Below are 27962 nucleotides of genomic sequence, written 5' to 3'. Positions count from 1 at the left end.
TGCCTCTGAAATAAACGAAAATTTGGCCTTATTCCCTTATGGGGAACACAAGAGCCCTTATAGAGTCCTTTGTAGGTTCTCCATCGGTCGAAGGAAAAAAACAGAGGCCAACCAGAGAATATTGAGAAGCAAAGCAGCTAGTAAGGCTGATCTTTATTGATCTGTTGCAACAGGGTGCTCCCCTCACCCGCAGGAGAGGAGGAGGAACCCAGAAAAATGGCGTGCAAGGCTTTATAAAGACTTTTGAAATTGCCACCCTGTAGATCAAGACCACCCCCAGAAACATCATACACACATCACAGAAGGGGTGTAACCTAAGACCACCCCTCGGATACATCACACCTACATCACAGAAAAGGCGGCCTAAAACAGAAATTTGAATGTTGTTTCTCTCCTGTCGTTTATCTCCTGTCTGGCAAGTTACCTGTTAATGCTTACTGGATTGATACCCTGGGGAGCCTAGCCAGTCTTTTGTAATGATAATTACTTAGTTCCTGAGCCAGATCACAGCCTCACCCTATTCATACACAAATATACCCTTAAGAGAGGATTTGTGAAGGAAAAGGCAATGGGGAGGCTCCTCCATTTGACCTTGCAGAGAATACACCTGGTCAGCCTGGGCGTCAAAATGGCTCCATAGCTGCTTTCCTGTGTAGCTTCAGACATGTGGTCTATATATCTATGTACGTGTTTGCTTGGTACATTTATGAACCTTTATTATATACATAAAACCTTAATTTATTTATTTCACCCAGCATCTCCAGATAGGACGGGTGGGTGTGTGTGTGTGTGTGAATTGTCCATCTAAAACCCTAGAGCAGTTGTTCCCAATGAACTAAGTACTGCAGACCTTGTTTTTCCAAAGCCAAGCCATGGACTCCCTACTTTTGAAGATGCTGATACCATGAGGACTGGCGCCTTGCTTTTACTTCTAAGGGGAAAGTTGGAACTGGGCGGCAGTGCACATGAGAAGGTCCCAGGTTCGATCCCCTGCAATTTCCAAGCAGGGCTGGGAAAGGCTCCCTGCCTGGAAATACTGGAGAGCTGCTGCCAGTCAGTGTAGACAACACTGAGCCAGATGGAGCAATGGGTCTGGCTCAATCTAAGACCGTTTCCTCTGTTCCTGTCACAAATCGTTCCCAAGCAGATGTGATAGGAATTTTATGGTCTTAGATATATGGTAATGTTCATAAGTGTACCAACCAAGCGCGTACATAGATAGCACTGGAAGGCCAACCTAGAACCATTTTGATTCCTAAACTGACCAAATGTTTTCCCTGCAAAGTCAAAGTAGGAAACCTCCGCATTGTCTCTTTCCTCACAAATCCTGTCTTAAGGGCACATTTAAGATATGAATAGGGTGTGAGCCTGTGACCTGGCCCAGGAACTAAATATTTATCACTACAGAAGACTGGCCAGGCTCCCCAGGCAATCCAATCAAGTAACCTGCCAGACAGGAGAGAAACAACATTCAAATTTCTGTTTTAGACCGCCTTTTCTGTGATGTAGGTATGTGCGGGGGGGGGGGGTCTTGGGTTACACCCCTTGTGTGATGTATGTATGATGTATGGAGGGGTGGGCTTGAGCTCCAGGACAGGGAATTTAAAATGTCTATATAAGGACAGGTACATCTTGGTTCTGGGTTCCTCCTCCTCTCCTGCGTGTGAGGGGAGCACCCTGTTGCAACAGATCAATAAAGATCAAGCTTCCTAGCTGCTTTGTTTCTCAATATTCTCTGGTTGGCCTCTGTTATTCTCTCCTACCAATAGGGAACCTACGTAAGGACTCTATATGGGCTCTTGGATACCCCATAAGGGAAAAGGGCAATTTTTGTTTACAACACAGACCAGCTCTTATTTGTGGACCGCTGACTATTTTGACTCCTCTAATGGCTTCTGGACTCCAACTCCCATCACATCTGACCTTTGATCTTCCTGGCTGGGGCTGATGGGAGTTGGAGTCCAGCAAGATCACGAGGACCTTCCCCATCTTTGCGTATTGAAAAAGTGAGCTCTTTCCCCCTCTTTACATAGCTAGCTAGCTTAAAACGGAGTCACATCCAGTGCCAGATTTACGTGCAGGCTGAGCAGGCCGCAGACCAGGGCCTCCTAATCTAGAGAGGCCTTGGCCTCTTGCAAATAAAAAATAAAAAATTGAAAAACAGGCAGATTTTAAGACCTAGGCCAAGTTGCTTGGTAACAGTAAAGAAGAGAACGTGGTTTTATTTCTCGTGATCAGATGCTGCTAAGTTTGGACCTCTAAAGGTCTCCCAGTCCAGGGGCTCCAGTTGCTTCAGTCTGGGCCTGGTCACCTGCGTAGAAGGGTGCTGTTAGCAAGCCTGAGAGAACCACAAGGTACCCAGGAGAAAAATGGGTGTAAGGGGTGTTGGAGGATCTTATGAGGGGAAGGAACCCAGAACAGGCAGGTGAACAAACTGAGCATCCTCTGTTGTCACAGAATCCAGTTTTGTGTGTGGAGGCTAAATGGAATGGAGCATCAGAAGAGAGGGCATGGCTGGCTGGCTGGCCCACTGAACAGAAGCATAAAGGTAAAAAGGTAAAGGGACCCCTGACCATTAGGTCCAGTCGTGGCTGACTCTGGGGTTGCGGTGCTCATCTCGCCTTATTGGCCGAGGGAGCCGGCGTACAGCTTCCGGGTCATGTGGCCAGCAGGACTAAGCCGCTTCTGGCGAACCAGAGCAGTGCATGGAAACGCTGTTTACCTTCCCGTCGGAGCAGTACCTATTTATCTACTTGCACTTTGATGTGCTTTCGAACTGCTAGATTGGCAGGAGCAGGGACCGAGCAATGGGAGCTCAGCCTGTCGTGGGGATTCGAACCGCCAACCTTCTGATTGGCAAGTCCTAGGCTCTGTGGTTTAACCCACAGCGCCACCCACGTCCCGTACAGAAGCATACCACGCTGCAAAATTTTGTTGCTGACCCTCTGTATTAATCTCTCTCACACACACACACAAACACACACACACACAGTCTGCCTACACACATGCACGCAATGGATTGTATCCAACCATGTTTTACTTGGGAGTAGGCCCACCGAAATTAATGGACCCAAGTTAGTCGCGCCCATTATTTTCAACTGCACCTACTCTTCACGTTTTGTCTTTGTCCTGGGCTTCCGCAAACCTTGTTCCGGAGAGCTAAGCAGCTGTAATCGAACTCCCGTCTAAGGTCTGCTATCTATAAAAAAGGCAAATATCTATATATTTGCTTCCAGCCTTGTTAAATACCGAGAGGGGCTCAGAGTCCTCATCTCCTCTTGGCTGAGGTCCTCCCTCCCTCCTTGCCACTTGCCCATAGCTGTCAACGTTTCCCATTTTTTTAAGGGAAATTCCCTTATTTTGAATAGGATTCCTCGCAAGAAAAGGGAAAGGTTGACAGCTATGCTGACCTGCCCTGCTTCTGACATTTCACTAAGCCTTGCCCCGATTCTTCTCAGGCATGAGGACTAGCCACTTGCTCCGAATTAGGCTCCGAGTTCCAGCACTTGAGGGCAGTGCCTTCAGGGAACGCTATTATTCTTGACGGACGGTGGGGCCTGACTCAGAATTAAAAGTCTTATATATATATGTATCCTGTTTCGCTGGCTCTCCCTTGCGTGGCGGAAAGCTTCTCAAATGTCCTGGTCTTGTGACGGTTACTTTGGACATGCCCCAGGTCCTCGGAGCCAGCCTCCTGCGGATCTCTGCTCACGGCAGACTGGCCCAAACAGCCTGCCCCTCCTTCATCTTTTATTGGCTCGGGAGAGACTTTAATCATCACCCTTTAGTCCAAAATCGTAGGGGCATGAGGACAAGGAGGTCTGAGCATTCGGCTTCTGAGTGACGTCCGTTCTGCAGCTGTTAGACAAGTGCCCTCTTGGATCAGACAAATCAGGCGCGTCTGTTTTTTAAAAAAGGAATCCACCCGGGAGAGAGGGTCCCTTTCTGCTTATGGATCTCGGAGCACCGTCCATTCCTAAGAAGACATCCCTCGAAGATTCAGCCGCTGAGCCACAGGCTTCCGCCCCAAGTTGCTGCAGGCAATTATGCCGATTTATTCCTTCCAACTTCTGGCAAGAAGCAAAGAAAATTTTGGTGCTGGCAGGGCCTCTGGTAAGACCCCAAATCCGTGGTTAAGACGCCAGTTCTCTGTGCTGGCAAGACCACTTCCTGTCCCAATCTGAAGCTGATATCTGCCAGCTTTTGTCTCCGCTCTGTTCAACCTGGGATAGCTGAGTCAGTAGGGCGCGAGACTCTTAATCTTGGGGTTGTGGGTTCAAGGCTCTCATGGTCCCTTCCAACTCTACAGTTCTATGTTTCTATGGACCTTGCTGAGAGCTAAGTCATGGGTAGGCAAACTAAGGCCCGGGGGCCGGATCTGGCCCATTCGCCTTCTAAATCCAGCCCGTGGATGGTCCGGGAATCAGCATGTTTTTACAAGAGTAGAATGTGTCCTTTTATTTAAAACGCATCTCTGGGTTATTTTGGGGGCCTGCCTGGTGTTTTTACCTGAGTAGAAAGTGTGCTTTTATTTAAAATGCATCTCTGAGTTATTTGTGGGGCATAGGAATTCATTCTCCCCTCCCCAAAAAATATAGTCCGGCCCCCCACAAGGTCTGAGGGACAGTGGACCGGCCCCCTGCTGAAAAAGTTCGCTGGGCCCTGAGCTAAGTTGATGGAGATGAACTCTGCTGCATAACTCCCATCTAAAGTCTGATTTCAAGACCTTAGATCTGAGCTATTTAGCTGCTTGGGTTTCCAAATGTAGGCCTGTTTGGCTGCCAAGCTAAAGGTGCCCATATTAAAAGGGTGGGCAGCAGGATTTTAATCACCGCTAAATTCACAACGATGTCATTCCATTTCCCACAATCCGCACCATAAATTCTTCCCAGCACAATATGGCAGTTTCTAGGGTTATATGTCTCCAAATTTCCTTTAATTGTTTCCCCCCAACAGACACTCATCCAGTTACTCGTATTTATGATCCATGTCGTCAGCACAATATTCTGTGGCCACCTTGGCAAGGTTGAGCTGGCTTCTGTCACCCTTGCCATTGCGGTGAGTGTTTTTAAGTGTGTGTGTGTGTGTGTGTACGTATGTGTTTTAAAATGTCCCTGGACCTCTGCCGAGTTTCCTCGTTGCATCTCTGAATGAGTCAACGTCCAATCAGGATGTGTGCCCAGAACGACGACTCATTCAGAGCCAGACAAGGGAGCAGAAGACTCCTTCTAGAGAGGGTCATTGTTGGCCTTTCACACACTTTGGCTGGATTAGTAAAGCATGCCTTGAATTTGGGAAAGAGCTGTAGCTCAATAGTAGAGCACCTGCTCTGCATGCAGAAGGACCCGGGTTCAATCTCCAGCATCTCCTGGAGAGCTGCTGTGAGTCAGGGTTGACAGTATTGAGCTCGATGGACATTAATCAATGGCCTGATTCAGTATAAGGCAGTTTCCTATGCTCCTGTTTAAATCATCCATTAGTTTGCTTTAGAATGACGAGGAATTCTATCTCATTCTTATAGGACGGGTTCTAGCTCAGTGGTAGAATGCCTGGTTTGAGTGCAGAAGGTTCCAGATTCAGAGCCCAGGTGTGTCTCGGAAACACCCCCTGCCTGAAGCCCTCAGAGCTGCTGCCGGTCAGTGTAGACAAGGACAAGCAAGCCAGACCAATGGTCTGATTCAGCATAGGGCAGCTTCCCATGTTTCTATTTTATTTGGAGCTTTTCGGTTTAGAAAACAGGTGGCTCAGCTGTAAGAAGCATGCGAAACCCCGAGAAGAGTTTGGCAGCCGAAAAGTTGTGTCTTCCCTGTGAGGAATGGCTGCAGCCTTTGGGACTTACCAGTTTAGAGAAAAGGCGAGTGAGAGGAGAACAGGGTAGAAGTTTGTAGAATTATTCATGGCATAAAGGTAAAGGTAAAGGGACCCCTGACCATTAGGTCCAGTCGTGACCGACTCTGGGGTTGTGGCGCTCATCTCGCTTTACTGGCCAAGGGAGCCGGCGTACAGCTTCCGGGTCATGTGGCCAGCATGACTAAGCCGCTTCTGGCGAACCAGAGCAGCGCACGGAAACGCCGTTTACCTTCCCACCGGAGTGGTACCTATTTATCTACTTGCACTTTGACGTGCTTTCAAACTGCTAGGTTGGCAGGAGCAGGGACCGAGCAACGGGAGCTCACCCTGTTGCAGGGATTCGAACCGCCAACCTTCTGATCGGCAAGTCCTAGGCTGTGTGGTTTAACCCACAGCGCCACCCGCATCCCTATTCACGGCATAGAGAAAAGTTTTTCTCCCTCTCTCATAACGCTGCAACTTGTGCACACGCAATGACGCTGAATGTGTGAAGATTCAGGAGAGATGAAAGGAAGGACTTTGTCACACAGCTGACAGTTAAACTACGGAACACACGAGGCAGTGATGGCCATCCACTTTGATGATGATGATGATGATGATGATGATGATAATGATAATGATAATGATAATGATAATGATAATGATAATGATAATGATAATGATAATTTGGGCGGCTTCCAACAAAGTATTAAAATACAGTGGTCTGTTAAACATTAAAAGCTTCCCTAAAGAGGGCTGCCTCCAGATGTCTTCTAAATGTCAGGTAGTTGTTCTTCTCTTTGACATCTGGTGGGAGGGCGTTCCACAGGGCGGGTGCCACCACCGAGAAGGCCCTCTGCCTGATTCCTTGTAACTTGGCTTCTCGCAGTGAAGACTCCAGACCATAAGATTGTGCCATTCTTTCTAGCATTCAGCATGATAACCCCTCGATTTGTCTGCCTCTTAATTTCTCCCCTCTCTGATGGTCCCTAGGTTATAAATGTAACAGGCATCTCTGTTGGATTTGGGTTGTCTTCAGCTTGCGATACGTTAATATCACAGGTGAGTAATGGCTGGCTGCCGCTGTGTGTTCGAATTCTGGTGTATGAAACGTAGTCTGAGACAAGGGAATCAGTGCTGTCTAAGACCTGCAGGGAAAGGAAACTCTGAAGATGGGACTAGTTTCAGTTTTGTGTATAGTTTAGTAGCCGTAAACAGCTAAGTAAAATTTGTTACTTATAATCCAGACTCTGTAGATGATTTGTAAGCTTGCAAAATGCTACAACAACATGTAGCTCTTCAGAAGTTGCTGGACTACAACTCCCATAATTCCCCTGACCTTTGGCCTTTGTGGGACTGACTCTGGGATAACCAGCCTCATATAACCCACATCCTTAAATCTAATCAATGCGTGAAGGGGTTAAGACCATAGAGTAAACTGTCCTGCTAGCCTTAACTGGGTCGCTCTCCTTCACCTTAGGAGGAACTAGGCAATCAAGTCTTTGTTCCCACCCCAGTCTAGCTCAGAAGCTCAGCACGTGAAGAGGCTAAGCTGGAGCAACAGCTTAGCTGCACAGCTCTCACAAGCCATTCTTGAGTTTCTATACCAATAATTTAGGAACTTTCACAGGAAGTTTTACTGCCTGTGCATTCCCCCCCCCCCAAATGCTGTATGGAAAAGCACATGAATTTGACCTTTGGAGAGTTTGTAAGTAAAACATTTTAAAGTTACTAAACCTGTGGTCTTTTTCTATGCTAGGGGAAAATTTGGAAATCACAAAGGCATATGTTAAAGCTCGAACAGCCTTTATTTCAATGCTTTAAGAGTACTTGCCCCAAACCTGGATCTTGGCATCCAGGGAATTATCATTTTATATCTATTATGCGAGTCAGAATCTAGTAATATCTGGAGGGCCACAGGCTCCTCTTTCTAGAACATCCCAGAGCAGTGAAGTATTTGAATAAAACTCCTGTTGTGAGTTACCTTTGTATCCAAAGGCTGGAGAGTTTCAATGATGCTGCTTCTTTTTTTGGGACCTTCACCCACACGCCCCGCTCCCCAGACGTATGGCGGGAAGAATATGAAGAGGGTGGGCACCATCCTGCAACGGGGGATCCTCATTCTTCTTCTCTGCTGCTTCCCCTGCTGGGCCGTCTTTGTCAACACAGAGCAGCTCCTCTTACTCATCCGACAGGACCCAGATGTCTCCAGGTGTGTTTATTGGACTTGAGGCTGATCATTGTGCATGCGATTTCCCCCCTTTCCCATGTCCACACACAATACCCCATATTTCCAAAGGTGGCTGGTGCCCACTGGGGTTGGTAGGGCGGAAGGCCGGGAGCCGAACAGCAGGTGGCGACAAAAGCAATGATAGGAAGAGACAGAGTCAATGAAAGGCAGAGCCAACTAATTCTTGCTTTGCCACCATCTTGCTCTCTCCTGAGTTATACAAGGGCGAAACTGAGGCCACAATTGCACCATACGTTCAAAGCACCACGATACCACTTTAAATGGTGGTGGTGGTTGTTATTAAATTTACTACTAATTTATCTTGCTACAGGCAACTCAAAGCGACTTACAGAAATGAACAAGCACACCCACAAGTTGAAACCAGGAAGAAAAAGAAATACTTTAAAACATGCCACCCACTCTGAACAGCCCTAGATCATCAGGGTTTCCCAAACATGGGTCTCCATCTGTTTTTTTGGGCTACAGCTCCCATCATCCCTAGCTAGAAGGACCAGTGGTCAGGGATGATGGGAATTGTAGTCCAGAGACTACAAGTTTGGGGAAACTCTACCCTAGATCATTAAACAGCAAAGGTCTGGTTAAAAAAAAGAATGTTTTCGACTGGTGCTTGAAGCTATATAGCGATGGTGCCCGGTGAGCCTCCCCCAAAGGATCATGGGAGCTGTAGTACATTAAGGATGCTGAGCTACAGTTCCCAGAGTTCCCTGGGAAGAAGGATTGATTGATTAAGCCACCCTGGGAACTGTAGTTCCGAGGAGGAAACCGGGGTCACCTAGCAACTCCCAGCACTCATAAGAAACTACAGCTCCCATAATTCTTTGGGGGGAGGCCTGGTTCTTTAAAGTGGTGTAGGGCTTTAAACGTGCCCTGAGATTGAAGAGGGAGGGCACAAAGAGTTGGGGCCAGAGTGCCCTTTTCTGCAGTCACGATGGCCTTGAAGTGAGGGATTCTGGGATAGCTGCGGCATGCAATCGTTTTTCTTGACAAGGCTTCCCAGGAAAACGCACCTCTCAGCAATGCCAGAAAATAAAGGCATTGGCAGGGCACAGGGTGGGGTAGCTTCTGCGCTGTTATGATGGGATGCCCCCCCAGGGATGGGAACAAATATCAGCTGCAGGATAATAAACTGCTAATTTTGGGGTTTTGTTTTCTATGCTCGTTTGTTTTCATTGCTCCAGGCTCACACAGGTTTACGTCATGATCTTCATCCCAGCGCTTCCCGTAAGTCTCCTATTCCATCCTGCTTTCTTTCATTTTCCCGGTGGGGTCTTTTAAGTGGAACGGGTGGCAGTTCAGTGCTGGAAATACCTGCTTTGCTTGCAGAAGGTCCCCCAGGTTAAGTCCTCTGCAGGTAGGTTTGGAAGCGGCCACTGCCTGAAACCCTGGAGGGGCGGATAGAACTTTTTTTATGTATGCCACAACAGCAGCAAGAATACTTATTGCAAAGTACTGGAAGACACAAGATCTACCCACCCGGGAAGAATGGCAGATGAAGGTGATGGACTATATGGAACTGGCGGAAATGACTGGCAGAATCCGAGACCAAGGAGAAGAGTTGGTGGAAGAAGACTGGAAGAAATTTAAAGTTTATTTACAGAAATATTGTAAAATTAAGGAATGTTAGAAGGATGTTGGAATGAAGTTTTGTGGTCTTAGCAGAAATGATATAAAGGATTAAGTAAAAATGGATTTTTTTAGGATAATAACAAGGATGGAAAGGATTTGCTGAAATATCTAATTGAACTAGAATACAAAAAAAGGGAGGTGTGAGGAGGTCAAGGAAATAAGCAAAGGAAAGAAAGTTATGTAAAGGTTGGATTTGTGTGTTTTTTCTTTTTTCTTTATTTTTCTTGGATTGTTTGTCTTTTTTTGTAATCTTCAAAATTGGAATAAATATTTTTTTTTTTTTTTTTTAAATAAACCCTGGAGGGGCACTTCCAGGCCTCTTGTGCCTCTAGAAGATATCCGCAAGGCAGGCTGTCACCCAACTGGTCAAACTTTCCGCTGCCTCTGCTTCTACGAGGCAGCACAGGTGCTACATTGGTTGTACTGCCGCCTGTCGAAAGCCCCGTTTGTTTTCCAAAAGGGGCAACTGAGAAAAGGCGATATAAGGAAGATAGATGCATCACTGGGGGAAGAGAGCATTAATTTGCTCACACACCCCTGCTTTGGATCGCAGGTTGTATTCATTCCTCCTTGCTCCACAGGCGACGTTTATTTACCAGATCCAGATGAGGTACCTGCAGAATCAGGTAAGATGCTCTTTCTCTTGTTGGGGAAATAAAGGCAGCTGAGCAGGCAGAAGGTTTCAATCCCCAGCATCTCCAGGGAGGCCTGGGAATATCTCCGCCCCGACTGAAGCTCTTGAGGAGCCACTGCTGCCAGTCAGTGCAGGCAATACTGAGCAAGATAGGCTGACTCAGTTTAAGGGGTGCAGTCCCCTGGACCCTCCCAAGTGTCCCTGTTTTCCAACTGCCTCTCCCATCGTTCTGCCCGGACGCTGAGGTCCAGTGCTGAGGGCCTTCTGGCGGTTCCTTCACTGTGAGAAGCCAAGTTACAGGGAATCAGGCAGAGGGCCTTCTCGGTGGTGGCGCCCGCCCTGTGGAACTCCCTCCCACCAGATGTCAAAGAGAACAACAACTACCAGACTTTAAGAAGACATCTGAAGGCAGCCCTCTTTATAGGGAAGCTTTTAATGTTTAACAGACCACTGTATTTTAATACTTTGTTGGAAACCGCCCAGAGTGGCTGGGGAAACCCAGCCAGATGGGCGGGGTATAAATAATATTATTATTATTATTATTATTATTATTATTATTATTATTAGGGAAATGTTGGTAGCTCAGTGATAAAGCACCTGGTTCATCTCATTGCTAAAATAATATCTTGTTTCAGAGGATCATCTGGCCTGAGGTTCTGTGTGGCATTGCTGGAAACATCGTCAATCTGATTGCAAATTATGTCTTCCTCTACCAGCTTCACATGGGGGTTAGGTAAATGAGAAACGGGTGGCAGGACCAACCTGCATTTTCAATGCACCGCATACCCACCTTTTTCTTTCTTTCGTCGGTGGAACGCTAGGAATGAATTGCAAAATCCTTTGTATATATCAAGTCAAGGGTTTTGGGTGGGGACGTTCTTGGACAATCAAGGTCTCTGCAAGGTTGTTGCTTTGACAGCAAGCCCAGATCTACAACCAGAAAGAACCTCTCTTTAAAAGACAGTTGGGGGGCAGTCTTACTTGCTCCTTAAATGCCTCCATCATGTCTGTGGAAGTAACAGTCATTCCTCCTTGTCCCTGTTTCCTGCATTTAACCACATTTTTAAATGCATTTCCCCTTCAATTTTCCTGGTTAGCTTTTTAAAAATTTGAAGGAGGTATACCGTATTTTTCCATGTATAAGACGAGTTTTTTTGCTAAAAAAAATTCAGTAAAAAAATTGCAAATCGTCTTATACCCAGGTGGTTAAAAGAAACACGACTCACCAGTAGCATTGAAAGCTGCAAAAAAAAAAAAAAGCTCCAAAAAACCCCCAACACAACAATTTTTGGCAATCCGCTCCAAAAAAGCTCAACAAAGTTGCTCAGTTTGATGTTTAAAATATTGATTTCTTAAGGGTTCAAAAAAGGGGTTTCCTTATACACGGGGGACTGAAAAATACGGTAATTATATCACTTTCAACAGACCCATTGTGATCTTCGGTCCTTCAATGAAGTGTGTGTTGCTTTTCTTTTCATTCCCTCAGTTATTGCGATTTTTGGGAATGGACCCAAACGGTGCGATGGGGTTGGCGCTTCCTGCCTGCATAAAGAAAGTTGGGGTGACCGCCTAAGGCCTAATTATGGGGGTTGCCAACCTTTGTAGGCATGTGGGGACATTTGGGTGTCTGTGTGAACGCTGCGGAAGGCATTCTCCTTTATTACTTCTCTTCCCTCCTTCCCCAGATCAACATACACACACACACACACAACACCGAAAGAGAGGATTTGGGTCTAACTCAAATCCAGCTGAATTCACCTGAGCCTTGAAAAGCACCACAGAGCATCACAAACTTTTTATCGATAACAACCAGTTAGACAAATTAAGGATCTATACAACTTTGTAGCATGCAGAGAATAGCATTTATAGAGAAATCAGGGATTGGAACTGAGGGAAGTCGGGGGGGGGAATTAAGGATGATATGTTTTAAGATAATGTGCTTTGTTTAAATTCCTAATAAAAATTGAATAAAAAAAAGAAAAGCACCACAGAGCAGAAAGAGGGAAAGAGCGTCACTCTCTCAACTTCCTCCTTCAGCTCTACGAATTTTTCTAGCGAGGGGGGAAAGTCACCCCCTTTTCCTACTTCATGGCCAGGGGAGCAGTGGGTGGGCAGGATCAGAGGGTTTGTGGGTGCCAAGGAAGGACCCAAAAAATTGGTCTCTGGCCCCCCACTTCATACGTTGCCAACCGTTTTACAACGCTCTACCTCGTAACGTGTCCAACATGGCCCTCGCTTATTTGTTAATCTCCCCCTCCTTTCCTCATTCCAGGGGCTCTGCCTGGGCCAACACCATCGCACAGTATTCGCAAGCCATTGCCCTCTTCCTGTACATCAAATGGAAAAAGCTTCACGCTGAAACCTGGGGAGGTAACCTGCTTGTTTCCCAACGCCCCCGTCTCTTCTGAGTTTCCTTTCCCAGTTTCATGTTGAAAGTGCGACCGCAGGGATCATTCAGTTTGTAACTCAAGGGTTAATTCTGTTAAAGGCAGCTAGCCCAGAGGGAGGGGGGAGCTGTTGCTTAGCAACCATGCAGAGGGGCATGATCCTCCCTGAGGCAACACATGCTCTGATTGGAGGTGTAGCTTTGAGGACGTTTTCTCCCCTCTGTTTGGTTGAATGTCTCTTCTGTATACAAGACCTGCTTTAAAAAGACAAAACCTCTGTGTCCGGTTCTTTTCAAATTTATATGCTGCTTTTGTCCAGTTTCCTCAGTGAAGTGTTATCAGGACTTTTCTCTTGGGACTCTGTTATTTAAGTGACTTTGCCAGCTTCATGTACATAACAAATGTTGCGTCATCAGAAAATAGAATTGAAATCTGCCCTGTTTTTTTCTCCCTTTCTTCCCTCCTCTCTCCAAATCCTAGGATGGTCCACCGAATGCCTCCAGGAATGGGATGTGTTTATGGCCTTAGCTGTTCCCAGCATGCTCATGACCTGCATCGAATGGTGGACCTTCGAAATCGGAAGTTTTATGATAGGTCAGTGGGAGGGGAGGTGTCATGGGCAGTGGGAGGGGCCAGAAGACCAAGCCAATCACATTGGAGCATGGCAATTACAATACAATACAGTGGTACCTCAGGTTACATACACTTCAGGTTACATACGCTTCAGGTTACAGGCTCCGCTAACCCAGAAATAGTGCTTCAGGTTAAGAACTTTGCTTCAGGATAAGAACAGAAATCGTGCTCCAGCGGCACGGCAGCGGCAGGAGGCCCCATTAGCTAAAGTGGTGCTTCAGGTTAAGAACAGTTTCAGGTTAAGAACAGACCTCCGGAACGAATTAAGTACTTAACCCGAGGTACCACTGTATCCAGATCCAACTATCTGCATGGCTAGGCTGGTGACATAATTGCACAGGCACCAATTGCAGCTCAGGAACTGAGGCAGAGACAACAACTAGTGCCCTGTTAACTTTTTATTCCTTTACACACACACAAACACACACACACACAGTATTTATTTAGATTATCTCAATAATCTAAATAAATCTGGCTCAAAATGTCAAATGTAGAACTTGGCTAACATTTTATATAATGAATTTTATCATGCAAATAGTAAATAATATATACCACCTCCTATTAGAAAAAGTAATACATACAGTGGAACCTCGGTTTTCAAGTGTCTTGGAAGCTGAATGATTTGGTTTTCAAACGCCAAAAACCCGGAATTGCTTCCGTTTTCGAAAACGCCTCGGAAGTCAAATGTTTCAGAAGTCGAATGGTCTTCGGGAATGGATTACGTTTGACAAATGCGGTTCCACTGTACCAAGTACAGATTCTGAAAAATAAAAAAGGACACCAACCTTACAAACATTTAAAGCTATGGAACTACAGTGGACCCTCGAGTTACGTAACTTTTGGGTTGCGAACATGGCAAGCCTGGAAGTGGCGTCTCCAGTTACGTACTTTTCAGGTTAAGTACGGACCCCCAGAACGAATTTAATTCATATCCGGAGGGTCCACTGTATTAGATTGACAAATACCGTACTTTTCTGTGTATAATACTAGTTTTTTTTCTTGAGAAATCATGCTAAAAAATGGGGGTCATCTTATACACGGGTAGTGAATAGGGTGGACATTTGATTGGTTGCTGCTGCGGCTGTTCGTGGCTATTGTGTGTGTTATTGGTTGCTGCATCAATGGGTGGTGTTGATTGGCTGATGCTGCGGCAATTGGGCGGGCGATTGGCAGCTTCTGCCGACGATGGGACAGACGGGGGGCGGATTTTGTGATGCGTGCGGGAGGATGATTTTCGGCAATCCCCCCTAAAAAAAACTCAACAACCCTGGGGGTGTCTTATACATGGGGGCGTCTTTTAGACGGAAAAGTACAGTAAATATCACCTCACATAACTAACAGCCTGTATACAGCATTAAACTATTTCCAAACAACAGGAGAGCAAGAAAATAAAAATATGGCTGATACTTTTTACTTTTTAAACTTACTGCTCCCTGGTTATAAAGGGGTTTGTCTCAGTAGCACCTCACATTCTTGGGGAGACACCTGAGAGCTGGAGAGACATGCCTTAAGGGCCGCAATGTTTTGAATGTCTGAATGCTTTGAATGTGTACATGTCTAAAGCTCAGCACAGTCCTCTGTCACTGATTCCCGTGTCCTGCCTTCCCTCCTCCCTCAATTTCCCCCAACCCAGGTCTCCTTGGTGTCCTAGAGTTGTCGTGCCAATCCATCATTTACGAAGTGGCCACAATCGCCTACATGGTAAGACCTACTCCTCAGCTGCATCATGTACAAATTATTATAGTGTTACATTTTGGGGTGGGTGGGTGGGGCAAGTCTGGACGGTGCCTTTGGGTTGCTGTGATCATGTACAGGTTAGGTCTGAGCAGAAGAGGAGGCTGAACTGGTCAAACCAGTTTCTTTGTAAGATACAGTGGTGCCCCGCAAGATGAATGCCTAGCAAGACGGAAAACCCGCTAGACAAAAGGGTTTTCCATTTTGGAGGTGCTTCGCAAAACGAATTTCCTATGGGCTTGGTTCGCAAGACGAAAATGTCTTGCGAGTTCCTGCGGGTTTTTTTCCCTTTCCCACCCCTTTTTCTAAGCCGCTAAGCCGCTTATCAGCTGATCCGCTAAGCCGCTAAGCCGCTTAACAGCTGATCCGCTAAGCCGCTTATCAGCTGATCCGCTAAGCCGCTTAACAGCTGATCCGCTAAGCCGCTTAACAGCTGATCCGCTAAGCCGCTAAGCCGCTTAACAGCTGATCCGCTAAGCCGCTTATCAGCTGATCCGCTAAGCCCCTAAGCCGCTAATAGTGCTAAGCCGCTAATGGGCTTGCTTCGCAAGACGAAAAAAACCGCAAGACGAAGAGACTCGCGGAGCGGATTCTTTTCGTCTTGCGAGGCACCACTGTAATGGCCAGCGAAGTGCCCTCATCAGCATCTCAAAAGAGTGAGCTGTGTTGCCATAGAGACAACATGGGGGAGACTTTTCCCCATCTCACCTAGTCATCCTAGAAGGGAGAACAATAGGTTCAGTGGCAGGTGAATGCTTTTTTGTTTCAGCAAACTTTGGGGAAGTATGGATGTTGTTTTATTGCAGTTACTTTGTATTGTTTTAATAGCTTTTATATATGCATATATAGGAACGCGGGTGGCGCTGTGGTCTAAACCATTGAGCCTCTTGGGCTTGCCGATCAGAAGGTCGGTGATTCGAATCCCCGCGACGGGGTGAGCTCCCGTTGCTTGATCCCTGCTCCTGCCAACCTAGCAGTTTGAAAGCACGCCAGCACAAGTAGATAAATATGTACCGCTCCGGCGGGAAGGTAAACGGCGTTTCCGTGCGCTGCTCTGGTTCGCCAGAAGCGGCTTAGTCATGCTGGCCACATGACCCAGAAGCTGTCTGCGGACAATCATTGGCTCCCTCGGCCAGTAAAGCGAGATGAGCTCTGCAACCCCAGAGTCATCCGCGACTGGACCTAACGGTCAGGGGTACCTTTACCTTTACCTTATACATGTATATAGTTTTAATTTTATTGGTGTTTAATTGCTTTTTAATGATTCCCTCCCCCCTTTGTTTTTAGTGATTCTTGTTTCCATCTGTAAGCTGCCTTGAGTCCCCGTGGGCGTATAAATAGATATATAATTAGAATAATAATAACGATGGGCTGAGTGGGACTGCGTGTGTGTTTGAGAGTTTTGGCTCATGGTGGAAAGAGGTTTGTCTTGCTCTGTGCTGGACCCAGAGCTATAACACGATCTGCTGGGATGTTCATGCTGTGAGCCCCTGCATTCGGTGCCCAGGTTGTCTAGACGTGTAAACAAAACCATATATCCTGAAATCTCCATCGACCTTCACTCTCTCACTGCTCAGAGATCAGGGTTGTGCTGTATATCATATATTTTATGTATATATATATGGGTGGGGCAAAAGTTGCAGAAACTGCCCATTGCATAAGTAACCCATGATATTATTTAGGAAGCATGGGTATGTTTTGAAGAATGCCAGCTTGAGATTTTTCAGGGCGGTGGTGGTTTCTCAAGGGTGAGATGCTTCCAGTGAACATACAAACACAATCGATGATCCCAAAAGCTTGGGTTAAGGTGTCAAAAGCAACGCTGTCCTTTCCAGATTCCGTTTGGGATCAGTGCATCCGTTAGCGTCCTGGTGGGCAACGCCTTAGGGGCTGGGAACTTTGAGGAAGCCCGGAAATCCTTCGTGGTCTCCATTTTGTGCACAGGTACGTGGAATTTGGGACACGGGTGGCGCTGTGGGTTAAACCACTGAGCCTAGGGCTTGCCGATCAGAAGGTCTGCGGTTCGAATCCCCGCAATGGGGGAGCTCCCGTTGCTCGGTCCCTGCTCCTGCCAACCTAGCAGTTCAAAAGCACGTCATGTGCAAGTAGATAAATAGGTACCGCTCTGGCAGGAAGGTAAACGGCGTTTCCGTGCGCTGCTCTGGTTCGCCAGAAGCGGCTTAGTCATGCTGGCCACATGACCCAGAAGCTGTACGTCGGCTCCCTCGGCCAATAAAGCGAGATGAGCGCCGCAACCCCAGAGTCGGCCACGACTGGACCTAATGGTCAGGGGTACCTTTACCTTTACATGGAATTTATCAGCAAGCTCTTCTCGTTTCATAGAACTGCAGAATTTGAAGGGACCCCGGGAGCAGTCATCTAGTCCAACCCCCCGCAATGGAACACAGTTATTTCATCTTATACCATGTCCCCCTTGGCAGCCATTTTGTGACTGGCTCCCACATCGCTTTCTCGACATTCAAAATGGCCCCCCCGAACGGTTGCCAACCCCTGTTTTAACCCTTCTTGGGACAAAGAAGGCAAAAGCCATAACTTCTCCCCTCAAGGCATTGCAGGACAGCAGGGGGCCAACCATAGGGTTAAACATTAACCCTTTTTGAGAGCAACAGTTACAGTGATTGCCACCTTTCTTCTGTTTGTACTCTCTGGCTTGTGTCTGATGCCAGTCCTACCTAGAGTAGACCCATTTAAAATAGTGGGTATGACTAACTTGGGTGTCTGTTAATTTCAGTGGGTAAAACTTAAACTTATAAATTCTCTTTGATCTTCTCCAGTGTTTTTTTTCCTGCTGATGGGCACACTGACAGCATCCACAAAGGACGTCCTAGCTTATATATTTACCAGCGATGAGTAAGTCACAAACCATGTGTTTTTTAGGCTGACAATGATACTTAGCATCAACGTGGTGCCAAGTCCACACCTTACATTTAAAGGTGCTACGATGTCTCTGTAAACAGTCATGGCTGCCCCCAAAGAATCCTGGGAACTGTAGTTTGTTGAGGGTGGTTAGGAGACCCCTTATTCCCCTCACGGAACTACAATTCCCCAGGTTCCCTGGGAAGAGGGACTGAATGCTAAACCACTCTGGGAATGATAGCCCTATGAGGGGAATAGGAGTCTCCTAACAACGCGGGTGGCGCTGTGGGTTAAACCACAGAGCCTAGGGCTTGCCGATCAGAAGGTCTTTAACAACTCTCAGCCTACTGTCCAAAATCAAGGCCTCATCTGCAATATATATTTAAAGCAGTTTCATGCCACCTTCAATAGTCGCAGTTTTGGTATGCGTACGCACCTCGCCTGGCGTGTTCTGAGCGATGCCAATTTTTCTTCTGTGAAATGGGTATACCGTATTTTTCGCCCCATAGGACGCACTTTTCCCCCTCCAAAAATGAAGGGGAAATGTGTGTGCGTCCTATGTGCGTCCTATGTGAAGGGGAAATGTGTGTGCGTCCTATGGGGCAAATGCAGGCTTTCGCTGAAGCCTGGAGAGCGAGAGGCATCGGCGCGCACCGACCCCTCTCGCTCTCCAGGCTTCAGGAAGCTATCCGCAAGCCTTGCAAGCCCGGCGGGAGTTCCCGCGGGCTCACAAGGCTTGCGGGCAGCAGCCTGCAGCCCGAAGCACGGGGTGCCCTCCGGAGGACGCCCCGTGCTTCGGGCAGGTGTCCGCAAGGCTTGGGGCGGCAGCTGCGGCTGGGGGGGGAATAAATTTTTTTTATTCATTCCCCCCTCCAAAAAACGAGGTGCATCCTATGGGCCAGTGCGCCCTATGGGACGAAAAATACGGTATTTGCGGTGACTGCAACAGTTCTGTGAGATTTCCAAAGGTGTTCCTGGCTCAAAAAGGGTTAGGAACCCATGAAACAAGAGATAAAACACCGAGGGCATGCGGCCCTCAAAGTAGGAGAGGTTCCTTTACCCCAGACATCCCAATGACCCTGTGAAGAAGGCTGCTGTTATTTACCTCACCCTGCAGAGGGAGTGTGTTCTTGTCTGGAATAAGCTGAGGGGTCCAAGAGTGGGAAACTGGGACTCCATTAAATCTGAGATTCCCCTGTTTATACTATTAGCCGTAGCAGAGAGGCCTGAAATTCTGTGATTTCTTGTCATGCAGTAAGAACTTGGCGACAAGCTGAACCATTGTTATTAAAAGGAGGAATTTCTTTGAGTTGACAAATTGGCTTATGAACAAAAAATAAAGCAAGACAAATGTTTCTGGGAACTTGGTTGGGGCAGAACGCAGAGTCTGGGGCATTTAGGGGGTAGAGGGGCAGTTTTAGTCTGGTACCTCGGGCACATTGATGTGGCCAGAACAGCCTCCTCAAAAGGCAGGTTGTTCCTTGGAATTAAACAATAAAAACACAAGACGTAACCAAGCTCTACATTTGAAAAAATAATATATACTATTCATTGTACTGAATTGTAGATTTCAACAGAAGTACTAACTCAAAGTTCAATGAACAAAGTAGAAAACCCAGTGGATCAGTTCATTCTCTAATCAGTTTATGCATAAGGTCCATATAAGTGAAAGTGTCTATTCCACCTGTCTGTTCATAAAGTCCAACAATCCACATGAAAGATTATTGCAGTTCCACAGAATCATTTCACAGAGTCTAAGACAAGGATTTCCGGAATATTAGCCTTGTTTCGCCGTCTTGGGCTTCATCAATAGTCTAAGTAATCAAACTCTAAGTAATGCAAATAAATACAATATCGTAATCTCACACATTTTACAGCAAAATTAATATAAAAACCATCAACAACTGTACATACCATATATGATATCACAGGACAGTGGATCTTATAGCATAGTAGTAGCTGCTGTAAGCAATTTAATACAATGAATAGTATATATTATTTTTTCAAACATACAGCCGGTTACGTCTTGTGTGTTTATTGAATATGTTTCATGTAAACAGAGGTTTGTTGTTGTTTTGCCCTTGGAATTAAACAGCACCCTTTCATAGAATCAAAGGATTGCAGAGTTGGAAGAGATCCCAAGGATCATTTAGTTCAGCCCCCAGCAGTGCAGGAATCTTTGGTGCAGTGTGGGACTCGAATCCGCTACCCTGAGATTAAGAGTCTCATGTTCTACTCACTGTTTTGTTTTCTGTCTCTCTGCAAATAGGGAGGTAGTTGAACTCGTTGCAAAGGTCATTCCCGTCTACGTCGCTTTCCACCTTTTTGAAGCCCTTTGCGTGAGTATATCCATCTTTAAGGGAAATAGGGTGTGGGTGGTCTCTCATCTTGTATAATAATAATAATAATAATAATAATAATAATAATAATAATTTATATTTATACTCCGCCCTCCCCATCCAAAACTGGGCTCAGAGCAGCGAACATCAAACGTATAACACATTAACATAAAATCAGGCAGTCAATTAGAATACATCCTAAAATCAGAACAGGAAGTTGAATTGAGGTTGGGTTGGGGTTTTTTTAATGCTTTGCACAATGCACAACCTACTCATTGTTCTCATGCCTTCTTAAGGAGAGGTCTAATCCAGTCCCAACAAAAGAAGAATGGATACTAAAAACTTATGGAATATGCAGAAGTGGCAACTGGAAAAATAAGAAATCAAGATAACAAACTTTTTATAAACGAATGGAAATGGTTTATTGAATATTTACAAACAAATTGTAAACTGATAAGAACATTGGCAAGATTATTGTAATAACCTGCAGTTTCATAAAAATATATATTTAGATGAATAAATGAATAAATATAGTTAATTTGGATATGCAGAAAATATTAAAAATAAAGTTCAGGAACTGCAGAAAGAGGGGGAAGGAAGTCAAGTTTTTAAATGTTAAAATGACAGCAAAATTTTTGAAAAGAATCAGGGCTTGGTTCTGGAAAGTCACGAATAATAAGAGAGCAGGAGAAAAGAGTTTTAAAACTCTCTGCCTTGTTTTTTGGGGGGCCAAGGCCTTCTTGGCACACTGGCTCCAGAAGGATAGAGCTGCACTAATGGGGACAGTTTTTGTTACACCCTTTTTGTTGTATTTTGCATTTGGTCAAAGGGGAAAATGGAAATTGATGGTAGAATAAAAGGAGAATTCCCCGGGTGCCTAGATATCTGGGTTTGGGGCAAGTACTCTTTGGTGAGAAAACCCCAGCATAGATTTAAAACCACAAAGCATGCAGCAAAGTGTGGAAATATAGGCGTCCAAAGTCCCCCCACTTCTCTTCGCATAGAAAGAGACCAAGTGGTCTGTAAGTTAAAATGCTTTACTTACCAACTCTTCCAAAGTCAGATTCATGTGCTTTTCCATACAGCAGCAAGAAAACACAGGCAGTATAGTTGTTACACTGTTCCTGAATTATTTGTATGGAAACTCAAAGATGGATCGCTAAAGCCATACGGTCTAAGCTTGGAGCAGCCAGCTTAGACCTCCTTACTGGTCAGGTGGAAGGGAAAGACCAAAGAGTTTGGTCACCCTTCCTCCCAAGGGACGGGTGTTGAAACCTAGCTAAGCCTGACAGGACAGCTTACTCTATGGTCTTAACCCCTTCCATGCATTTAGAGTGGTTCTATGAGGCTGGATGGAGGCAGGTGGCGCTGCTGGTTAAACCACAGAGCCTAGGACTTGCCTATCAGAAGGTCGGCGGTTCGAATCCCCGCGACGGGGTGAGCTCCCGTTGCTCGGTCCCTGCTCCTGCCAACCTAGCAGTTCGAAAGCACCTCAAAGTGCAAGTAGATAAATAGGTACCGCTCCGGCGGGAAGGTAAACGGCATTTCCGTGCGCTGCTCTGGTTCGCCAGAAGCGGCTTAGTCCTGCTGGCCACATGACCCGGAAGCTGTATGCCGGCTCCCTTGGCCAATAAAGTGATATAAGCGCCGCAACCCCAGAGTCATCCATGACTGGACCTAACGGTCAGGGGTCCCTTTACCCTTTTATGAGGCTGCATATATCCCACACCTTGTTGTGCGTATGGGCTACCCCCAGAAGGTAACCCCCGTGTGAGACGCAATCATATTGTAACCCCTTCTTCCCCTCTTCGCAGTGTACCACCAGCGGGGTCCTGCGTGGCACCGGGAAACAGAAGCTTGGCGCCATCTTCAACGCCGTCGGGTACTATGCCGTGGGATTGCCGGTGGCCATTGTCCTGGTTTTCGTGGCCAAAATGGGACTCATAGGTACCGCCTTAATACCAAGTTTGCTCATTGGTCCGTCTGGCTCAGTATTGCCCACACTGATTGGCTGTGGCTTTCAGGAAGGAGTTCCTATTCTTCTACCTGGAGGTGCCATTGGGGATCAAACCTGGGACCTTCTGCATGCAGGCCAGGCGCTCTGCCCGTTACATATAACCCCTGTTGACCCTTCTGTGTGGTCTCTCTCCATCTTCTCCCTCAGGCCTCTGGCTGGGCATGTTGATATGCGCCCTTATCCCTTGCATATGCTCTATAACCTACATTGCCCGGATGAACTGGAAGCAGGCAGCTGAGGAGGTAGGGAGATTAATAATAATAATAATAATAATAATAATAATAATAATAATAATAATAATTATACCCCGCCCATCTGGCTGAGCTTCCCCGGCCACTCTGGGCGGCTTCCAATCGAATGTTAAAAACAATACAGCATTAAATATTAAAAACTTCCCTAAGCAGGGCTGCCTTCAGATGTCTTTTAAAGATAAGATAGCTACTTATTTCCTTGACATCTGGTGGGAGGGCGTTCCACAGGGTGGGCGCCACTACCAAGAAGGCCCTCTGCCTGGTTCCCTGTAACCTCACATCTCGCAGGGAGGGAACCGCCAGAAGGCCCTCAGCACTGGACCTCAGTGTCCAGGCTGAGTGACAGGGGTGGAGATGCTCCTTCAGGTATACTGGACCGAGGCCGTTTAGGGCTTTCAAGGTCAGCACCAACACTTTGAATTGTGCTCAGAAACGTACTGGGAGCCAATGCAGATTTGCTTAAAGGGTGGGGGTTTTTTCTTTTCTTTGGGGGCCGCATTCCCTGTGTCGGGGGCTGTGTGTTGGCAGCGAGCAGAGCCACAGGCAAAAGTGTTCCGGATTAACTGATTTGGAGCGAAGACCACTCTGCTTCCGTTTTCCCTGTAATAATTTCCCAGCTGGAAAGGAAGCCCATCTAGCCCAGTCAGAAGCCCACAAGCACAGCAGCAAAGCTCCCCCCACTCACGACCCCATGTTGGGAGAAAGTTTCCTGCACTGCGGGGGTTGGACTAGATGACCCCTAGGTCCCCTTGCAACTCTTCAATTGTCACGATTCCACGATCCGTGGCCACCTTGGCTCGTAGCTGCCGACGGACACCTCTGTGCATTCGTCAATTTCTCTTTTGAAGCCACTCAGATCAGAACCAACAGGTGAAAAAGGAACAAACGCATAGGAAGAACGGGGCGGTGTTGGGGGCCACATAAAATGATGTCAGGGGCCACATGAGGCCCACCTAGACAGCAGGAGCTATGTTGGAGTAGGAAACAATAAGATGGCCAAGGAGAGTTAATTTTCTATTGTTTCTTTATCCTGTTTTTATCTTGTGAGTCACTTCAGGGTAAAACTGGAAAATTATTGCAAGCGCTGAACATAGAAGCTGCCTTACCTTGATCCAGCCCCTTGGCCCATCCATCTCAGTATTATGGACACTGGCTGGCAGTTGCTCTCCCCCCCCACAGCCCAACCTGGAGATGCTGCCAGGGACTGAAACTGGCACATTCTGCATGCCAAGCAGGGACTCCAGGCACTAAGCTGCAACCCTTCTCCCTGCGGAGAGGTCCTAGAAACCTTAAAAAAACACACCCAAATCCCTGGCTGCACAAAGTGCTTCCTTAACGAACTGTCTGGATCTGTCCTCCAGGCTCAGCACCGTGCAGGATTGACCCAGAGGCTGCCCCCGGAGGGTTTGAACTCGGCTCCCGTCCCAACCAAGATGGCTCCTTCTTCCGGTATGGAACACGGGTTTGTTTTTTGCTTGTTTGATCCTCAAAGGAGGTCCAGTGTCTGTTGCCCTCAGAAGTGTGGCCGCTTTTCGACTGCAAGGCTTAGAAAAAGGGGAACGGCGGCCCTGCTTCAAAGTCCAAGGGTAGCCTTGAAATGCCCATTAACACCAACCCCACAGATGCAAAGGGAGGGGGCTATGCCCTTGGGCTGCTGACTTGGTTGGTTTGATAAAACATGGGCAAAGTCATGGTCCCCCTTCCTCCACAAACTTATTTTAACCACCCACTGCGCTGTGGCACAAAACAGTCAGTGCCAGGGCTAGATTTAGGTTTGATGAGTCCCTAAGGTAATGGGGCCCTTTGTATGTCCAGCTGTCCTTTGTCAACAACAAATCACCGCTGTTTTTTGTGTTGAATATATGCTATTTGGTAATTTATGGATACCTAACAGGTATGTAAAGCCATTTGCACATAACAAAAGGCTAGCAGGCGGGGCCCATTATTTACATCATAGGAGCCTACACAACACAAAACCCTGTTGCTGTATGTAGGTTTTATTTTATTTGTTTTTTATCTTATATTTTGGAAACGTACATCCAGGTTTTTCCCCCTTTATTTTTTGGGGGGGGCCTCCAAGAGAGGTGTAGGGGACGCAGGTGGCGCTGTGGGTTAAAGCCTCAGCGCCTAGGGCTTGCCGATCGAAAGGTCGGCGGTTCGAATGCCTGCGGCGGGGTGCGCTCCCGCTGCTCGGTCCCAGCGCCTGCCAACCTAGCAGTTCGAAAGCACCTCCGGGTGCAAGTAGATAAATAGGGACCGCTTACCAGCGGGAAGGTAAACGGCGTTTCCGTGTGCGGCTCTGGCTCGCCAGAGCAGTGATGTCACGCTGGCCACGTGACCCGGAAGTGTCTCCGGACAGCGCTGGCCCCTGGCCTCTTGAGTGAGATGGGCGCACAACCCCAGAGTCTGTCAAGACTGGCCCGTATGGGCAGGGGTACCTTTACCTTTACCTTTTACCAAGAGAGGTGGGCTCTAAGCTATAGCCTGTTTAGCTTATACGTAAATTTGGCACTGGACTCAGTGCGCCTGGTTTTTTTCGTCCAACGTGGGGCTCAAACCCTGAGACTGAAGAGTCTCACGCTCTGGCCACTGAGGCGCAATGCTTCAAAAACCATACGCAGAAATGGTTTCTGAAGGTAAATTGTGGCTGGAACCTTGTATGCCGCCATGAAGAAAAGGTAGGATATTTGACCACATGCTGCCCCCCTTGACAGCAAGCGAAGTCCAAGCGAGGGCAGAGTGAGGAAAATGGATGGCAGAGGCCTATATGGTCCAGCATTCTGTTCTCGCAGCAGCTAACCAGATGCCAAGCTGATAGTCGTCTCTCTCTCCTTCTCCGCCTGCTGCAGGCCAGACAGACGCTCAGAATGGAGCTGTCCTCCTTAGTTTCTCCAAGACTGACGGGCCAACTTACCAGCTTCAGCTGCAGGATGAGACGGTGACAGGCCTCTCCACTGTGGGAAAAGTCCTGACTACAAGACAGCTGATCATCCAGAGAGGACTGGCTGTTGCAGCTGCTGTCATCATTCTGGCCATCGGCGTCACGATTCGGTTCTTCACCGTTAAAGATTAGAGATATATTCACACCCACCCACCCCATTTTGGTTGGTCCAGGAAGTAGACGGAGGGAAGGGGGAGTCCTGTTTGACTTAGAAGCAAGAAACTGGACCCCAGAATAGCTGGGCGCAGGGCTGTTTTTTGATGTCATCAGCAAGTGCAGGCCGGACTTGAACCCAGGACTTGGCGGCGCAAGAAACCCAGCTCTGGCTCAGAGAGGGATTGCCGCACTGCTGCATGCCAGATGTCACTGTGCTACACTCCCATCATCCCTTGCAGTTGGCGGCCATGTTGGCTGGGGCTGATAGGAGTTGGAGTCCAACCGTTGGCTGATGCTGCGGAGAGGAAGCTATGTTCTGCTCAAGAGTTGACCAAAACTGAAATGAATGGGCCTCTGTCAGCTGTGCCCATTAATGTCAATGGGTCTACTCTGAGTAGGATGCAACCATGAAACGATATCAATAAAGCGCTCAAGGCCCAAAGGTCAAATCAGGAAAAACTCTTAATCATTAAAAAGCTTCAACCCACTCTCAAGTTTAATCATGTTATATTTGCAGCTTGCGTAAGTTACAAGGATACACCCACATTTCTTAAACATACAGAGAGAGAAATATATCCATCTTCCCACATAAAATATTTTGATAATAATTCTAAACTCATGTCAGTTCTTTCGTTCTCTGCATCTAAAATACTTTATGTAAAAAGTGTTTATTTTGAAGGGAAAAGAATGAAAGGAAGAGGAATCCTTGGAAAAGGTCAGTTGGAAACAAATCTATAGATCGCTCTGGTTGAATTTAATCCGCCTTCCAGCACAGAAATGGGATGAGTCAGTTGTAGTGAATCAGACCAGCCTCCACTGGTCCCTTCCAGAGGGTTGGGACTACAAGTCCCATTGGCCTCAGCCAGCCTGATGGATTTTGTAGTCCAAAAACATATTGGAAGATGCCAGGTTGCGGGGAGGCTGTATTAAAACGCCCATCTCAGAAACCTCTCTTTTAAAAAACAAAACCCTTTCTCTTCTCCTCCCTCTCTGCAGTGAACTCTGGGAACTGTAGCTCTGGGAGGGGAACTTGGAATCTCCTAACAAGTCCCAGCACCCTTATCCAACTATAGCTCCCATAATTGTTTTGGGGGGGAAGCCATGACTTTTGAAAATGGCATCACAGTGCTTTAAATGTGATGGGGTTGACATCTGGAAGGCCACAGGTTCCCCACCTCTGGGCATCGAGGAGTGCGGCCTGAAATTGGTCACACAAACACACCCTAAGGCCGCTTTGCTGGGCTCGTGTCACTTTGCAAGCCAAATGAGACTGGGCAGCTGGCCTGCAGCCCGTCTGCATTTTGCAGGACTCCCAGCTCCAGATCAGCCCCAGGCAGCCTGGTCAGGGATGCTGGGAGTCCTGCAAAATCCAGAGGTTCTCCACCTCCACCAGATACAAGAAGGTATTTGGCACAGAGTCAGGCCAGAAACCAGCCTGCTGTCTCGCATAGCGCCCTTTCGTTTTGCAACGGGACAACTGCCCATAAGCTTCTGGCAGGCGATACCCTAACCCTCTCTGTAATCCTAAGCAGGCGCAGAAATTCGTGACTGTTTCTGCATACACAACTCGGGGACAGAAGCGGTTTAAGGGTCCAAATTTTCACCAGGAAATTTCCCCTTCTGAAGGGGAGTAAAGGCGGATGAGGACTAGCCTCATTATAGGCCTTTTGGAATATACACCCCGTGTCCCATTATTATTGGATTTGTTTAATTATTTAATTTGGGACCAGCACCCCATTTATCGAAGGCTTTCATCTGTTTATTTTCTGTACAATTACACTCCCCTCCCAAAACCACAACCCCATTCTGATTTCAGCCTCCTTTTGGAGCATTTCACGTTCCTCGTTTCTGATTATTGGTTATTATTTCAAAGATAACCTAAGCCAAAGAGGCGAGACGGGGACTGATGTATCAGCCCATCTGGCACAGAGCAAGGCCACTTCTTTCTGTCTTTTTAAAAACCCTCAGACATATATTTTTTTGTGTGAAGAGTCCTTCAAGAACAGCAGCGAGAATATTGACAGCGCTTTTCGGTTTCGCTGCCTAAAACGCCCTCGTTTACAGCGGGAGGCTGTGGGCGCAGACTGTCACTCAGGTCCTCCTCTTGACTTTTTAGTGTGTTTAATGATTAAAAAGAAATGGCAAAATTCCTTACAGAAGTGTGCTTTAGCAACCAGCCCCCTTAACCCGGTGAGAACAGGTTGTATAACATGACTTGTTCCGTCAATGGTGTCGGTGAACCCTGGACTCAGAAAAACGCGACCTGGAAGAAAGAGAGAGAATTGAA

The 27962-nt window shown here is 47.0% G+C and overlaps 2 protein-coding genes across 11 annotated transcripts in view; one reads left to right on the top strand and one right to left on the bottom strand.

Moving 5' to 3' along the window:
- Positions 1–27627, top strand: LOC307204145 (multidrug and toxin extrusion protein 1-like). Of its 8 annotated transcripts, none has more exons than XM_079955620.1 (18): positions 1–683; positions 3918–4113; positions 4957–5058; positions 6823–6891; positions 7893–8041; positions 9259–9301; positions 10288–10332; positions 10976–11073; positions 12613–12710; positions 13208–13321; positions 14994–15061; positions 16930–17038; positions 17890–17965; positions 20241–20310; positions 22125–22257; positions 22475–22569; positions 23940–24027; positions 25428–27627. In XM_079955620.1, coding segments are annotated over exons 1-18 (1779 nt in total). In that variant the 5' UTR covers positions 1–681; the 3' UTR covers positions 25652–27627. The 8 variants fall into 8 exon arrangements, with proteins under 8 accessions (XP_079811746.1, XP_079811749.1, XP_079811748.1 ...); XM_079955623.1 differs by lacking the exon at positions 1–683 and adding an exon at positions 1643–2354; XM_079955622.1 differs by lacking the exon at positions 1–683 and adding an exon at positions 1643–2548 and having other exon boundaries at positions 3933–4113.
- Positions 26154–27962, bottom strand: part of ALDH3A2 (aldehyde dehydrogenase 3 family member A2) — a 37577-nt gene continuing 35768 nt past the window's right edge. For all 3 annotated transcript variants that reach the window (XM_079955685.1, XM_079955687.1, XM_079955686.1), the window contains one exon: positions 26154–27938. Coding sequence is in view for 1 of the 3 variants with exons in the window: in XM_079955687.1 (XP_079811813.1) it covers positions 27924–27938 (15 nt within the window). In the remaining 2 variants the exon portion in view is untranslated. The remainder of the gene's footprint in view (positions 27939–27962) is intronic.

The sequence above is a fragment of the Podarcis cretensis genome (genome assembly GCF_951804945.1).
Source record: "Podarcis cretensis genome assembly, chromosome: 15".
NCBI classification, from domain to species: domain Eukaryota; kingdom Metazoa; phylum Chordata; class Lepidosauria; order Squamata; family Lacertidae; genus Podarcis; species Podarcis cretensis.
Note: the sequence above shows the minus strand (reverse complement) of the source record. Positions and strands in the feature narration are given on the sequence as shown.

Excerpts from the sequence above, each read along its gene's own strand:
- LOC307204145 (XM_079955617.1), top strand. The coding sequence starts at position 2,489 with ATGGAGCATCAGAAGAGAGGGCATGGCTGGCTGGCTGGCCCACTGAAC. Across the intron at positions 8,042-9,258 it reads CAGGACCCAGATGTCTCCAG|GCTCACACAGGTTTACGTCA; the intron begins GTGTGTTTATTG and ends TCATTGCTCCAG. Across the intron at positions 9,302-10,287 it reads TCTTCATCCCAGCGCTTCCC|GCGACGTTTATTTACCAGAT; the intron begins GTAAGTCTCCTA and ends CTTGCTCCACAG.